Below are 16,915 nucleotides of genomic sequence, written 5' to 3' on the forward strand. Positions count from 1 at the left end.
CCGTGACGGTGTCCCATTAATTTTGGTAAGGCAAGGATGAATTGTGTCGTGTACTCGTGACTTCACTTTTTTCTGTTTTGACACACTCAGGTGTCTACTGAAAAATCAAGTCACACGTGGGATTCGTTACTGTATGCCACTCAAAAACATTGCATAATTTGCATTTATGTGCTTCGGGTTCTGATTTATATTTGGAATCGAATTTACTCGTTTGTTTCAGGGAGATGGAGTATGGTCCGCAATGCATCCTAATGAAATTTTCTTGCAACGATAGAATGGGACCACCTATGTTTCTAAGAAAATAAATCTCACAGGAATATCTTGAAAAAACTTCTTATGGAAAATTACTTATAACACTTAGAAGGGAAGTAATAACCTAACTCCAAGTTCAAATAACAGCTGCTGGCACCTTAAAGCATACTCTGAATTGAAAAGACGTTTATTAAGGGTTGAACAAATGTTCAGTGAGATAAGCTAATTGTTAAATACATCGGAGAGAAAAAAGGTTGCACCATTACCCTGTTGTTTTTCATTTCATGATTAACACACAGCAAGAAAAACGTTATGCAAATTCGAATTCGATCCCGCCTCACTGCCATTATAAACTAAAACAAAAATTAAATGTTTTTCTAGTTCTTTCACAAGAACTGGAACCGAGTTTTACGTAATTCAGACGTTCTTGAATTTAATCGAATTCAGAATAGCAAGAAAGAGACAAATTATTTCAGTCGGTACAGAAAAATATATAAATAGAGCTTAATTGAAAAGGACGAATGAAGCATTTCACATTGAAAGAAAGCTTTACGAAATGATTTTATCACTTCATTAAACTTTAATCGATAATCACAAAAACAAACGCATGTATGTAAAATCCAGTTGAAACAAATTTTAACTTCGGTATTTTGATTCAATTCATAGTTTAGTGCACTACAAAAGTAAGATTTCCCTTTTAATCTTAATCTCCGGAAGAATTAAGTTTCAGAATTCCATTACATAACCAAATAAACAACCTCTGACCGTATTTTTACTCAGTAGAATTAAAACATTCACGTATCAAAAATTCAGTTGGGAATTAAATTTGCAGCAATAGTGTATCTGCAGACAATGCACTTTGCAAATATCATCTACAAAAAATAAATACGCCCACAATCCTTGTAAGAATGTGGCGAGTAAAATTGGTAAACTACAATTATGATTAATATTATGCTTACCGATGGCAGCTAGTTTAGTAACTTCGTTTGCACACTTTGTAGCGTCGCACGGTCCCTTTGTTTTGTTCCGCTTATTTTCGTCTCGATTTTCTTCACTACCTTTGCAGTTCTCTCCCACGCCATTTTCCGAAGGCGTTTCTTTCTTTAAGTACCTATGTTGTCTCTCAGACAGATACAGCGACGCGAAGACAGAAGAAGCTATAACGAATACCACGGTGGACGCCAGAAGAAGTTTTTCGAGTTTTGTCATTCCATTTCGACGTCGAAGATGTACCACTGCTTCGGAGCCGCTGTCGATTTCTGTCACATCAATCCCGTTTTCGGCTCTACTGTATTTAACGTGAAGATCTGTCATTTTTTTTCTCTCGCCCACGATCTAAACACTACTTTGCATTCTTGAGTAGTTGTAATATCAACAAATCCAGTTGCCTTCGAGAAATGTTCTCCCTTTGTATTTAGCGACGTGCGAAGTCAAAAGCATATCCACGATGTTTTTGAATGCACAAATGGATAGTAATTAAAAGCGTTTTTTCTGTTCGCACAAAAGAACACCTTGCAGAGTTTTAATTAGCTCTATACTGCTTGAAGTGGCTTCCAAGTGAAATTTCAATTAATTCTTTTTCAACCACGAGGCTTCCCGTAAGCATCACAAATCAAAGGTGTTAAAATTGTAAAAGTGGCGTTTTGAGATTGTGTTTAATTTGGTTTGCCGTCTTTTGAGGGGTATTTCGCTTTTCTTATCATCATTGTCATTTTTAGTTGATCTTGAAAAGTAATGATCCAACTGAACTCCGTTTTAATGATACGTATATTGGTCTATAAAAATACAATGAAAAACTGGTATAAACTTTTTGTTAAGAATCCCATCTAAAGAAACGTTTAGCAGCTAGCTACCTTTTTGTATTTGGGACTCCGATGCTGTAAGACTCCAGCTAGCTGATCGGAGAACCAGTTAAAATTTAACTGGGGACCGTGTGTATTTCATTCAGGCCAATCGACCGCGCCCAGTAATTTTTAAAAGAAAAAAAATACAATAATTGCAAAAAAGAAAATTGGGCGTTTTGACACAATTTTAAAAAACCATTTGGGATATTCGAACAAACCTGTGAAGAAAGAAATCGCTTATAAAGTGATAAATTTTAAGTTCCGGTACTTAATTTTATCTTTGTTTTTATCCCAGCTAGGCACAATATTAATTCATATCAAGTTTTGCGATTCTTTAAGTGTAAAAGTCTATTTCCTTGATCACCTTATTTTTTTGCACATGTATAGATCATAATGCGAATCTTTTTAATGTGTGTAATTTGCCAGTAAATTAAAAGATCATTTTATTATCTTTTCTCCTACTGACCCGAGGGTTCGAGCACTTTTTCATCCAGGAGTATAAAAATGACATAAATTAAATGCACAAATGACATAAACACACAAACGATACAGCACAGAAAACTGCAAGGATATTCAATATAACAGGCCTCAAATATTGTTCAGTATCAGTTATTTTCAATCACAACCTGGTTGTTATTTTTGATATCTCTCACCAAATAACTATTTTGGTTAAGGCTAGTTCATACATGTCACAGGTGACTGCCAGTGAAATCGTTTGATTACTTTATGTTGTTGTTGTTGTTGTTGTTTTTTTTTTGCAATTTTTCACCGTCTCGACTCCCGGCGTATCCAATCGAACGTTCGGTAAACGAACCCAATCGAACACGAATCGTTCGATTGGGTTCGGTAATCGAACCTAATCGAACTCACAATCAAATTTGTTCAATCGAACAAAATCGAAAGTTCGATTACCGAACAGTCGACAATCGAACAAAATCGTACGTTCGATTACCGAACAGTAGACAACAGTATTTTGTTCGATTACCGAACCCAATCGAACGATTGGTGTTCGATTGGGTTCGATTGATTTTTGGTTCGATTTTGTTCGATTGGATACGCCGGGCAGACTCAAAGCATTATCTTCTATGTCACGTAACCACGGAAACAGAGTGTGCGTGACCTGTTCCAGTTTAGCGCCTCGTCACGCTTCTAACAACGTGTTATCTAATCTTTACATGTGAATTTAACTCAAAATGCAGGTTGTCGGATTACAAGAAACAGTTTCGTAACATTCTTTCAACAGATTTGCTTTTACGATTCAGAGTAATGATATTATTTTTTGGCTAGCCTTAAAGGTTGTAAAGCTCGACATTATTTTCGGGGGTCTAAGTTTTCGACACATATAAACAAAAAAGCCTTTGCATGGTGAGTTTTTAGGTCTTGTGCATGTGTGGTAAAATTCGACAGGTCACTTTCGATCCACCCTAGCTCGCTCGTGGCCATTTTGCTTCATTTGTATTAAAATCGTAACCAAAAGAAACCATACTAAAAGAGAAAGCTAGAGCGCTGAAAATATGACTTCTAAAACGCTCTTAAACTGCAATAAGACAAAAATATAATAACTGTTGAATTATAAGACTGACCTGCAGCAATCAGCACGCAGTCAGCCGGGCCGCAGGCTGAATTCGCATACTGACCAGATGCTGTGGGGGAAATTGCTGCCTTACTTGTCGCCTCGCTCTTGCTCTTAGAAACTTGCAGAGCGTATAGAACAATGAAAACGATAGCAAGAACCAACACAATCAACAGCGCTGCAAAGAGGAGCTTCTCCTTTCGCGAGCGGTTCCTCGAAAACTTCAGATTGTCGACTCCGCTGTCTTGATCTATATGAAATGCTTCCCCAGCATCGATTTTCTTGACGTATTTTGCAGAGGACATGTTGTTGCAGTGTGTTTATACACACAGCTGTGTATTAATGAACGAATTTAGCTTCGCATAAACCACGCCGACAGACGGAGTCGTTGTACCAGGAGCGGTTGAAATTCAAGCCTTGTTTGCCAAGTCACACTATCGCGTGACTTGCGAAACATAGCGTGACTAAAACAATATGCACACATTTCGTCCGTACAATTTTTGTTTCAAAAAACATAAACTATTTGAACAGCGAGATTGTTTGGCCACAATCGGAGGTACTTGTGAAAATGGTTTATTTGATCGTAAAGGAAATCAAAGAGTACAACTTTCCTACTTGCTATTTTCGTTGACCTTTCTGCGGCCAAGTTTCGCATGATGAAGCCACACCCAATCCATTGACTTGTTAACTACTTAAATGAATGTGTCGATTGATTTGATCTGTCCGTGTCAATAAAGCAGATTCAATGCTAGATAATCCTTGAAGGCGCGAAACAATGGCAGAAATAAACGAAACTCCTACCTTACTTTGTGTTTTGAATGCAACAGTAAGAACAAAATTCCAGCGAGTCGACAAACGTCCCAGTTTCTTTTACTGTTAAGGCCATCCCAATAAAATGTTTCGTTTCCCATCGCCCGACCGACCCATTTTTTTTCGAAAAGTAAAAAAAAAAAAAAAAAAAAATTCCAGATTCACCAGTTTAAAAAGCAAGTACTTCAATTTACAAACACATGATCTTGTTTTATTAACAATGATTGGTATATGATGTCTTTGTCTTTAATAAACATCGATACTACGTTATTTAAAGACTGTTTAGACATTTGATAAGGAATAACGAACGAAAAGACCACGTTTTCGAGTTGACTTTGTAATCAGGCTTTCTTACTTAGCAGCCCGGCCTTCTCTGGAACCCAAGTGTTTTTTCTTTTTCTTTTTTTTTTTTTTTTTTTTGCCCGACCGACCGACCCATCATCACAAAAGACGGAGCGATGGGAAACGAAACATTTTATTGGGATGGCCTAACAGACAAAATGGCCTAAAACTTAACCATTACATCGTGTGGTTAAAACAACAAACATTATACAAGCAAACATGAAAAGGTCAAGCTTACAAATGACAACTGAGATATCAACTTTTATACTGAGAGTTTGTGTTTATTAATAATATTTACCATGCCCACAACAAGCCATTTTATTGTATACGGAAAAGGTCCCAGCTAGAAATAAACTATATAAGATTCAAAACGAAAAATAAATCGTTTTTTCTATGTTTTGTCGACACCTCTGTCTTAGTTTTTCACATTTATTTTATTTGCAAACTATGAATTATGCGAATAGTATAGCTTTCTCCGAAGATACTATCGAAGCGACACTTCGCTAAGTTTCGCTACCTACATTTAAAAAGGAGATCAATGGATAAAAGATTTGTAACCGAAAGTTGTAGATGACCGGATGGCTGATTTGCGGTAGTTAAATTTACCCCTTCACTCCTCAATTTTTACAAAAAAGCTTGTTTTCAACATTAGTTAAACTGAAGTTTTGGTGCTATGTCCCTAAATTTCCCTGCACTTCGCTTGAAAAGCACTTTTTCACACTGCAGCAACATTTTGATAAAGGTTCCATGTAAAAAAGTACAATATTTCACTTCGGTGCATGCGTAAAAGCAAAAATTTGAACTTTTTTTTGCTGAGCCGTTCCGATTTATTTTATTTTTTTTGTTCCTTTTCCTTCTGATCAATTACAGGCCTGTTTAAGCACCGACGGCCAACTTTGCACCAAAAAAGGAACTTGTTTTTCTTTAATTAGCTCTGTCAAAATGCAACCGATATTCAGAATGAACAGTGCTGTTGAAGAAAGGTCAATCCTAGCTGTATCAGCTACTAATCATCATAAAAATCCACTGACGTGCAAATTGATGACGTCACAAGTGGTTTAATGACTGCGCCTCCAAATATCGTCTAAATGCGCATCGAGGAGTGAAAGGTAACAGACTGAGACTGAACCCCGAGCTAAACTAATTACCGGTTAAAAGAAGGTATGAACGACCACAATTACGTTTGAAAAAAAGAATTGTTTTTAGTGATAGTCCTGCACGTTTTGCAACCCGTTATTTTTGTTATTTAAGTTTCAGCTCAAGTAACTTCAACCCACCATGGTTAGGTAGTTTCATACAATGAGGTGTTCAATAAACGTCACACGACAAACAAAGGGCATTTTTTTATATTATTTAAAAAAAAATATGCATGGTTTAAAAATTACCATTTGAGCTAAAGCGCATAAGCCGTAACATGCATAAAAATTTCCTTTCCGTCTGAAACCTGAGAGAGCATAACTGAAACGATTTTTGTTACAAAGTCTAAGACCCTCGAAAGCTTAGGCGTAAGCACGCTATGAGAAGTGCAAAGACTCCCGACGAAAACTTGTAAAAAAAAAACTTTTTGTTTTCCTGCAAGCTACGAAAACTAACACCCTTAAACAAGCGACAAAACCACTTCGGGAAGCAAGTCGAGAAGAGACCGTAATGAAACAATTTGTCGACGCATTGTTAGTAATCAAGGGTCACTAGTACTTCGTTGCGGTTAGAATCTCGCCTGCATGCGTCTTCTTGAACAGTGACATCTCAGATTTAGTCACTTTTTGTTATTTCATTTTCGCTTGATATGTTAATCGTAATGCCTGTTAAATTATAGTTTTGTAGGCCATGAAAACTCAGCTTGAAGTCTGTACCGGTATTAATGAATAGCGACGTTCACCGCCGTCTAAATGATCGATATTTAGTCCAACTGATGTACTTGGCCAAATATTTTTCGAACCAGTCACCTAAATCAGCCGCTAGAGCCTCAAATTCACAGCGACAATACGACCTTTCAAACTACTTTGACAACTATAAAACTTAGAACTTACCAAACTAAAAATCACTCAGAAATGCCGGGCAGGAAACGAAAGCGACCTGAGTAATGTCGCTGTTATAGCTAAACCGTGCCTATTTTATCACTCTCTTTCGCATTTTGTGGAATATTGAGGAATGTAAGTTTTCATACTGCGGTCTCTAAATAATTCTTAGTTTTTGAGGGACTTGCACGTTTATCAAACAATGAGTTGCGGTCGTGGAACAAGTTTTGCTAAATCTGTAGTATTCTGCAATGTTATATAGTTCTGGAATATGGCTTCCGACTTGTTCCATATACAATTTTGAACGAAATAGAGACTTGCTCTTTTTCGTTCACCAAGTTGCAACTTGAAAATCGACCGAGAAAACAAAATGAAGCAACTTGCCTGTTGCATTAAACAGTTGCTACAAGTTGCATGGATTTGTTACACGTTCAATTGCATTTGATTGCTGAATCCAAAAGTCAGTATCCCAGCTTACGGGATACCAAAAAAAAAGATAAAAATACTATAAAAACAATTAGTTAAAAAACTGACCTGCTGCAGCAATAACACACTTGTGTGAAAGACAAACTGTCGTAGGGTGTTGAGAGTTCTCTGTAGTACCAGTAGTTTTCCTCTTGGAAACTTGATGAGCGTACAGAGCGATAAACACAATCGCAACAATCAAAACAATCAACACCGCCGCAAACAGGAGCTTTTTCCATAGCGAATATCTTCTACAAAACGTTCCTTCCTCGCTTATTATGTTCAATGGTTCGACAGGATCGGATTCAACAGAATCTAGAACCTTGAAGTATTTTGCTCGATGCATTACGAAGAATTTCGTGACAATGTATATGCACCCACTACTTTATGTAAGACCATGCGTTTAGTTCATTAGCGGCCACGCCTGCAGCGACAGACGCAGCGACAACCTCCGGCCCCAGGGTTTTTGAAAACGGAGAAGACCCTGGGGACCAGGTAGACGTAATGAAAAAAACACGTCAAAATAGTATTTACCGCAAAAAGTTTCCAAGTAATGAGGATCCGGATTTGAACGAAAATAGTGGTGGATGAACGGATTGGGCCAAAAACTAGTACGGATTGGCGGATTTGAGTACCCTAATAGTCACTCCTCCCGATCAGCATGAAAGTGACTCGTTTTTACCTGTTTTTTTTTTTTTTTGTTTTGTTTTTTTTTCAGTAGCGTAAGCATTTCGATAAACTACTTGCAAGGAACGAACATTAAAAACCAGGCTTAGCGGCAGGACATTAAGGCACCATATACAAAAGCAGTAATGGCTCCTAATAAAAGCCCAGACAAGATATTCAAATTTTCCTTCATGAACTTGGAATTTCAATTTAGTTGTTTGCCTCATACTTATTCAAATACTTGTCTTTGTGCTAAGAAACTAGTATAATCCCACTTATAAAAGCTACAAGCAAACGTTAGAACAAGAGCGCTTTAATAAATAGTCCCCAATTTAGGTATTGATCGATTCTGTTACTAGCTTTGCTTCGGGACTATTAACCTTCTGAAAGCTGTTGAACGGAATTGAGCCAACATGCAATATCTATTTAAAAGTTCTAAAGTCAACGTAGACTATTCTTTCCCGCACTCTTTCCTTTTGTTTTATTCTGTTCTGTTTTATTGTAGGCTTTAGACTGGTAAATTAATGATGGTCTGGAGCAGCAAATAATAGTAGCTGATAATTATAAATAGTGTGAAGTTTGCATTCTTTACGAATGCCATTGAAGCACTGCGTACTCACAGATGGCTTGAAATTGAACGAAATAGAACATTTTTATTACCGCTTTGCAAAATTTTGGCACTTTTTATGTTTTTTTCGACATTCAATAGCACATCACGTTTAGGGTGCATTAATATTTGTCGAGTTGGGTTACCTCTTAGCCAACAGCTGCGCATGCAGAATATATTTGATGCGTAAAACAGTGTTTTTAATTAGTTTGCTATCAACACGTTATAAAGTTATTTCTGCGCAACAAGTACCAAGAAATATCCGAAAGTGTAACACACCTAACATTCTGATTGAGGATGGAAATCAAAATTTAGTCACTACACCAAATGATTCCAACTGTTACCTGGACTGTGAAACAATACCCGAGTAAACAATTGTGTAATGAACTGACCTGTAGCGCTTTGAATGCAGCCGGGCGAAAGACATAGTGGTTGTATTATTGAGGAAGTTGCTTGATCTCCTTGCTTCTCTGAAGGGTCCTGTTTGGTAACTTGTAGCACATACAGAACGATGAAAACAATTATAGCAATCAAAATGATCAACAGTGCTACACAGAGCACTTTCTCTCTTCGCGAGTGTTTTCTGCCAAACGTCACTTGTTCGCCTTCACCGCCATGCTGCACACGGACTGCATGATCGCCAGAATCGATTTTCTTGATGTATTTTGCCTCAGACATATTCTGACCAAGAACATGCGCTCACTTCTGCATAAATCTAGTAAACTAATAACCGCGCACTTGAAGTCCAGTCAACATCGGCTATTGGCGGACGCTGGCGCAACGCAACGCGGTCACTATTCTCATTCATAATGTCGCCTTATTCATGACTGCGTGGGTTAATTACGTAACCTTGTTCGTTTATAGATAATTGCGTTATGTATTGCTGAATCACCACATGCATTATCCCTGTGCTTAGGGCCTGTTTATATGGAGAAGAGTTGTCCCTGGTAAGCGGGTTACCCTCTCCCCCCGAGCTAGCCTTCTTTTGCCGAGCGTTTATATGAGAACAGTTGTCCCTGTTGAAAGAGCTAAAACTTGGCCCTCTGGGTTCATGCGACTGGCGAGAGTTATTTTAAAACATCTTGTATGGCGGCCTTTTCTAAAATCAGGACGACCAAGGCCATTTTTTTGAACGAATTTACCGCCAATTTCGATTTCAAATTATCCGCCATTTTGTTTTGGCTGATAGTAACGATTGCGCACGCTCCCTATGTGGCAACTTGTTCCTGGTAGGCGAGGAAAACAACTGTTTATATGGGGGAAAGTTGGCTTGCTCCCCAGGGTCACCCTACCTTCAAAGCGAGTGACCCTCCACCTAGGGAAAAATCTGATATACAATTCAAATTAAAGAAAAGCTACTATTATTACACTTGAAAACTGAAACATTAAAAGTAATAATGAGCCGAAAATGAAAACAAGACTGGTTATGAGCGAGGAAGAAAGATTAAGGCATTAACAACGATAATCTTGAAAGTTCATTGCACTATGCAGCGACTACGGCAGGATTCTGGAGCCTTTTCGCACTTGAACGCAAAATGTATTTGGAAATTTTAAACATTAAAATTATTGCGCTACAGGTGTATAAGCTTTTTAACACAAACCGTGCACTTGAATCACCTTTTATTTGACTGGCAAAATGAACATTACATTAACTGAAGAATCTAAACGAACAGGGAACAAGGAAATGCGTGTTCTCTCCCTAGTCCTCTCTCCTTTCTTGCCTTTCTCGATCGCGTACCGCATCGCAATTTTCGAGCCTGGAACTGACCAGCCTTAGGGGCACGGAGGTGATAACAAAAATGAACCCCCTGATGTTGGCCTGTCATCGCACTGTCCCAATCAAGAGCGTGTGTGGTAAATTTATTTCAAGGCATTTCTTTTAAATCACGCAAACCGTACGTATTTATTTTTGTGTCCCTGGTGAGGCAAAAAAGATGCCTAAAAACCACAAATGGCCGTAACAGTTCTCAAAAATACATTCGATCGCTGAGTGTTACAGAGAATCTGCATGGAATTTTATGAATTGTTCATCACTGAAGCAAATGTCACTAGCAGTAACCTTTTTTCCTTTCTTCCTGTGGGGTAGACTTGAAAATCTACATGCTATAAATAAAATTCGAATTCCTTGCACTTTAAGAGTACGTATTAATTTCTGCCCGGAGATGACTTTTTCCAGATGTTTGCGAACAGACTTGCTCAAAAACAATAAAAATATCAACTGTTGACAAATCCGTTATGTAGTGATGTATCTTCAATCCACGAATAGTTTCAATTTAGTTTTTATTAAACTAAGGATATGATGAAAGCAAGCCAGCAAAAAGTCGCGTAATCTCTTTAACGGAATTAGAACAGCGTTTAATTGGCTTCTATCAGCATTCATCAAGGCATGATATATTTTTGTACATCAGTGTTGATCAAAGGTCGGAAAAATGTTGCCAAAAAAAAGGTTGTCGGCTTTATCATTAGATAAATTATTTTAAAACCCAGCAGAAAAAGCAAAAAGAGATAACAAACTGTAATCATGCAATGTTCAACTAACTAGACGTCCCCAAACGGAGTATTTGCAGGATTAGTGGTATTTAAAGATCAATCAATTCTGTCTGAGATTGGTGGATAATCCCCCATGGAATCATTTCTACAGAGAATGTCTACGAACGAGCACTAACCTTGTGCAAGCTGTTTTTGCTTCTCTCTAGTTTTCTTACTTTCTTCGCACTTCACTTCTGGATGCTTGTTATGTTTCGCTTCTTTCGCTTCTTTAGCTTTTTTGACGTGTCTCGCATCATATGTGGAGCCAGTAAAGACGAGGACTGCTACTAAGACAAAGAAAACGCGACGGATTCGCTCCCTTGAAAGAATTTCCATAGCCTGGTCTGATTTTCACACTCCTTTACCCTAGGCCCTGTCAAAGCAGAGTAACAAAAAGACGGATATGAGTACGTGTAGATGTTTCTGGAAAAGCTTTTGATCTTGATCTCACATATTCTGTAGGTCAAGGCTATGTGGTAGTGCGTTGTTGACATTTCGTCGAGTAGTTACGTCATAGTGACATGGAATCGCGCGCGAATATGTTGTTTGGAATTCGCTTGAAGCTCGCGCGCTGACTAAAGTCAAGTGACATCTGCCAGAGTGGGAACGTGTCTCACGTGCAACACGTGGATCACGTGGTACATTCGTAACAACCAATCATTCAATCAATCAATCAATCAATCAATCATTTATTTACCAACGTAAAGTCTCGTGAGCTAGAAGCTCGTTTAAAATACGTACGTAGGGAAAAAATCAGAACTAAAAATCAAAAAGCAACATTTGATATGTGATGAAAAAATGTTGAAATGCCACACGAGCTAATGCAGTTTGAAATAGCCTAGCACGTTCTTCGACGTTCAGTGTTAGAGCTCCTGGAACAGGCCATCCTCGGAGACCCAGGGGCAGTTGGTGGGGTGAAACGAAAGAATAAACCGGGCAGAAATCGTAGCGACGAAAATTTTCAAGAATGGCTAGAAGAGCTCTTCCCGCCATTCTTGAGAATTTTCGTTGCTTCGATTTCTGCTCGGTTTATTCCATCGTTTCACCCCACAAACCGCCCCTGGGTCTCTCAGGATGGGAACAGGCTAGAAAGATACCATTATGACCAGTATCATTAGTTTGTCTAACGCATGGATGAGGGTCGATAAGCTGAAAAGCTGAAGATAGGGCATAATAGATGAAATGCATCGGGCGAAAACTAATACTGGAGAAAATACTCTTTGAGTCACAGACGATTTTTTTTTTTGTCAGTACTGTTTTCAACAAGCGATTTCGGCGTGTGTTTACTTCCAGTCAATAGCGGAGCGTGCGAGGTCTAAAAATAGAATGGAAATGAATATAACCCCTACGAGGCTCAGGGAAACATCAGCGTGTTCTGAAAGAAATAGCAGGAATCTTGGGAAAGTTTTCGTTTTATGAAATTGTTTTAGGAACATCGTCCGCCATTCAAATTTGTTTGTCAGAGTCTTGTCTGAGTCGTGAAGTCACTCGCGCGCTTCGCTATTAAATCAGGAAATTAAACATTTTAACAAGTCGACGGTGCGATTATATAGGATTAGGGGATCATCAGATTAGAAAGTAGTGTGTGATACCACAAGTAGATTGATTCCGTTGCCCGTTTAACTCACTGCTAGCTAATCCCACGGATTACCCTGGGCATGAAGACGACGGGAAGAGACCTGGCTCGAATTATTCGAAAATTCCGGCGAATCTGTATTTCGCAAGGATAGGAAGGCCTAAAAGGGTCACGGGAGTTGAGAGGTAAAGTGGAGCGGGGGGAGGGGAGGAGGAGGACTAACATGGGCACATTTTCAAGATAATCATGCATTGCGCGCCGGTTTTTTTTTTTTTTTTCTTTCGGCTGGCTTCCAGTCAACGCACGGTCTGTTTCACGCTCGTCCCAAGGGCACTTTTCCCTTCATTGGAAAAAGCTTTCTGAGGACGAAGCTGGGCCAGTTTTGATCTCTCTTCTTGTCCCGTTTATCAGAGAAAACAAGTTTTTCTAAGAGGTACCAACATTGAATTTTTCCTTTCAATATACCACTGCTTTCTTGAGCGGAGAGGAAATAAGAATACACCTTATAAGAGCATACCATCAAAGAAGTGATTTTGTCTTAATATGCCGCCAAAAACCAAATTAAACAAACAGTGAAAATGCGTTTGTACGCAGAATAGTTAGTATTTTCAAAAGTGCAAGCAAGATATAATTAAACAGTACTTTTGAGGCAAAAGACATGGCCTTGGGGTCAGTATCCTAGGACTTTAACTACGTATTAACATATACAATAAAATACTAGTATAACGTCGAGCTCCGAGATGTCATTGAAAATTTTTAAATGTCAACGAACAACCCTCGAGCGAACTGTCAGTTTCAGAGTTTGAATTTTCTTAAGTCTGTTTCGTAGATATTAACGAATTCGAACTTAACGAGCTGAAAGCTTTGCTTTGTAAGAACACATTGTTCAAAACATATGCCGGGTATGCGAAAGCTCCAGCGATATTTGTCATGCTTCATTGGAGGAAATAAAAAAAAATTCGTTGCTGTACTTATCAGCAAAACCGTTATTTTTAAGCAACAAATAAATAATAAGACGGGACGAATCAATCTACATTTGTTCAGTTAACACTGTGTGAAGTGAGCCAAAGGAATCTAACAGGTTCCATATTATCTACCTGTTAAAGTTGATTGATTTAAAATGTCTAACGGTCAATGAATTCAATAGATAACGCTTGAAAACGATAACAATAGAACAGTCGTACTACTTACCTTAATTCTAAGTCAAAGATAGCAGGCTTCCTATCAGAAAAGAAACAAATTTCTAACTCGGCCGCGCATTGTTTTGCTTAAAGATGGCCACGACAACCTGCAGCTCAAAATAACCCGGGAAGCAAGGATATCCGAAAAGGTCACTAGGCAAGGTGTAAACAACAATAACAGGTGGCGAATTGAATGTTTGAAAACCTTATTGAAAATCCTTTTTTGTTGTATTTATATACTATATCTTACTGTCGCCATGTTCTGCGATGTATTACTGACAGTAGATATTTTATGACCCGAGGCTAAAAAACGATTTATTCTCCACATTTAAAGAGCATAATTCATGGCTTGAAATAAATGTTTTAATTTCTCTGTTTATTTATCAAGTCACGCTATTACCCGGCAAATTATATGACAAAGATCCGAGAGATTGTTTTTCGTGGAAACCGGGGATTTGCGGGAAAGCTTGTTGTATATTTCTTGATTTTCTTACCGGATCTAGGAGGCACTCTCTGCCAGACACGCTTTGCGTACGTTAATTACATAACTGTTTATTAAAGAGCCTCTTAAGATGAATCCCCAGTTCAGCGTGAGGGACGGGTTTTGTCTTCTTTTCATATGCAAAACTTGCGCAAAGCAAATCTGTGCACGAAGAAGGTGCCACTTAAAATTTGTATCGCACCCTTAGCTTTTTCAACTCTTAAAGCAATTTACAGCTGCCGTTACGGTGAGTCCTTCGCATTGCATTGCGCATCCTTACTGCGCATACATTCACACGTGATTAGCACGCGCATTAACAAAATTACGACTTAGTGAACCGTCATGTTCTCTTAAACGAGTGTGGTGACCTATCGTTTTTTCTCTCTTTTTTGAGTAGAGTGATAACTTTCTCTTTGTGAAATAAAATATAGACCAATTCCTAGTGTAGAAATCGTGGGAAAGGTGGATTAAACAAGCATTATTCGTGAATAAAATCATGATGCATAAGGAATATTTCGTATAGACAAGGTACTGTAAGTATTTTTATTTCAAAATTTAAGTTCTTATAAGAAACCTATAGTAGGCAAAGTTTGACAAAAATCTCATGCAGTGCAGGTTCTTTTTTATGTTCAGGGGAATGTCCTTAACGGTTTACATAGTGATGTCCTGATCAGGGTCGACGTTTTGCAGGCCGGCTGCTGTTGCAAAGTTCTTGTTGCAGTTTTGTTGCTATCTGCGGTTTGTTGTTGTTGTTGTTTTATAGCTACTGCAGTAAAAAGTTCTTAAAAACTATAGCCACATCCGCAATTTTCTATATTTCATCGTTAGATTAGTCGAACGCGCCACTTCTTAGGTAGCCTTAGGTTGCTGCGCATCCTTACTACGCATTATTACACACGTGATTAGCGCGCGCACTAACAAAATTGCGGTTTAGTGAACCGTGATGTTCTCCTTAACGAGTGTGATGACCTATCATTTTTTCTCTCTTGTTTTGAGTAGAGTAATAACTTTCTCTCTTTGAAAAAAATATAGACCAATTCCTAGTGTAGAAACTGTTGGAAACGTGAATTAAACAAGCATTTTAATCGTAAATAAAATCATGATGCATAAGGAAAATTTTAAACAAGGTACTGTGAGTATTTTTATTTTAAAATTTGTTAAGTTTGACAAAAAATCTCATGCAGTGCAGGTTCGTTTTCATGTTCAGGGGAATGTCCTTAATGGTTTACATAGTGATGTCCTGATCAGGGCCAACGTTTTGCAGGTCGGCTGCTGTTGCAAGGTTCTTGTTCCAGTTTTGTTGCTATCTGTGGTTTGTTGTTGTTGTTGTTGTTGTTTTGTAGCTACTTTAAAAAGTTTTTTTAAAAACTATAGCCACATCCGCTATTTTCTATATTTTATCGTTAGACTAGTCAAACGCGCCACTTTACACTGCGTTACTAAATTCGCACAATCATTTTTCATACTAAAATCAAACTTACATCGAGACTTTGCATTTTAACCCTATTCAGACCGGGCTCTTTTGGATCTTTTCAGACCGGGGGGGGGGGGGATTCTGCCCCTCCCCCCTCCGTAACTTCCAGAATATTTAAGCAATGACCATGAAAGTTACAGGATATATAGTATGTAAGAAAATCTAACTTTTAGTAAAAGTCATGTGGGATGATGACGTCACATCACGTGACAATGACATCATGATGCCAAAACAGCCGCCATCTTGGATCCGCCATCTTGGATTTCGATTTTTTTTTTCAAAACGTCAGAAAACCGCCCAAAATTACTGGAAAGTACTCAAATCAATAAAAGTGTGCTTAAAACCCATAAGAAGGTGAAAATAATTGCATTAAAGTTAGAAACACGAAAATTTCAAATTTAGGAAAACATGCCTGTCGAAATGTCGTTGCTATGGTGACGTCAAGTTCCTGACACAGCAACCGATCCTACCGAATTATTTCCAGATAAATGTTAGATAAAGTCGGAAAGTTTGGCAGCGTTTGGTTGAATATTGAAAAAGTTATTAGCGTTCAAAGGCAGCGCGGGCACTTTCCGCCCCCCCCCCCCCCCCGGTCTGGATAGGGTTAAACATAACCGAGGAGACCCTCGAGACGAGACTGTACCGAAATACTATTTCAGCTGTAATGTCTTTGGTTTACAATTTCCATTTCATACAATATTATGTTTATTAACAGTTACATTGATTACGAAAAGACTACTGACAATATAGATTGAAATCTTCATGGCTGCTAGCTGCACAACCAGAAAATTCTATTTTTTTTTTAATTATTGATTCGGTCGCGACGTCGCCTAAAGTTACTTTGGTTAGAATTTTCTTATAATAATATCCACTTTTTTGGGGTAAAACTACATGCAATTTCGTGATTACCGGGTACAGTAATCTTTACTATGACAGTCCAAATGTCAAATTTTGAAATCTGTCATATACTGGCTTGAAATTAAACACTAGCTTGACGACTTCCTTCCATAATTTAGTTAAATAAAAAAGGTAATTTTTAATTTTGATTTTCGGGAGCCTGTGCAACTTGACATTCAAGCACAGTGAGAAGTAATGCG

The 16,915-nt window shown here is 38.2% G+C and overlaps 1 protein-coding gene across 6 annotated transcripts in view; it reads right to left on the minus strand.

Moving 5' to 3' along the window:
• The window catches only part of LOC144658132 (endothelin-converting enzyme homolog), a 34,354-nt gene extending 20,384 nt beyond the window's left edge, over positions 1-13,970 (minus strand). The window contains exons 1-2 of one of the 6 annotated variants that reach the window (XM_078518481.1): positions 13,874-13,970; positions 11,244-11,472 (exon numbers count right to left, since the gene is read on the minus strand). In XM_078518481.1, coding sequence (XP_078374607.1) covers positions 11,244-11,442 — 199 coding nt within the window. In that variant the 5' untranslated portion in view covers positions 11,443-11,472; positions 13,874-13,970. Of the gene's footprint in view, positions 1-3,679; positions 4,078-11,243; positions 11,610-13,873 lie in introns of those variants that run through there. The other 5 variants (XM_078518480.1, XM_078518479.1, XM_078518482.1 and 2 more) reach the window with 5 other exon arrangements.
• Positions 13,971-16,915: the final 2,945 nt, after the last annotated feature.

The sequence above is a fragment of the Oculina patagonica genome, chromosome 6, assembly GCF_052425735.1.
Source record: "Oculina patagonica isolate OP01 chromosome 6, crgOcupat, whole genome shotgun sequence".
NCBI classification, from domain to species: domain Eukaryota; kingdom Metazoa; phylum Cnidaria; class Anthozoa; order Scleractinia; family Oculinidae; genus Oculina; species Oculina patagonica.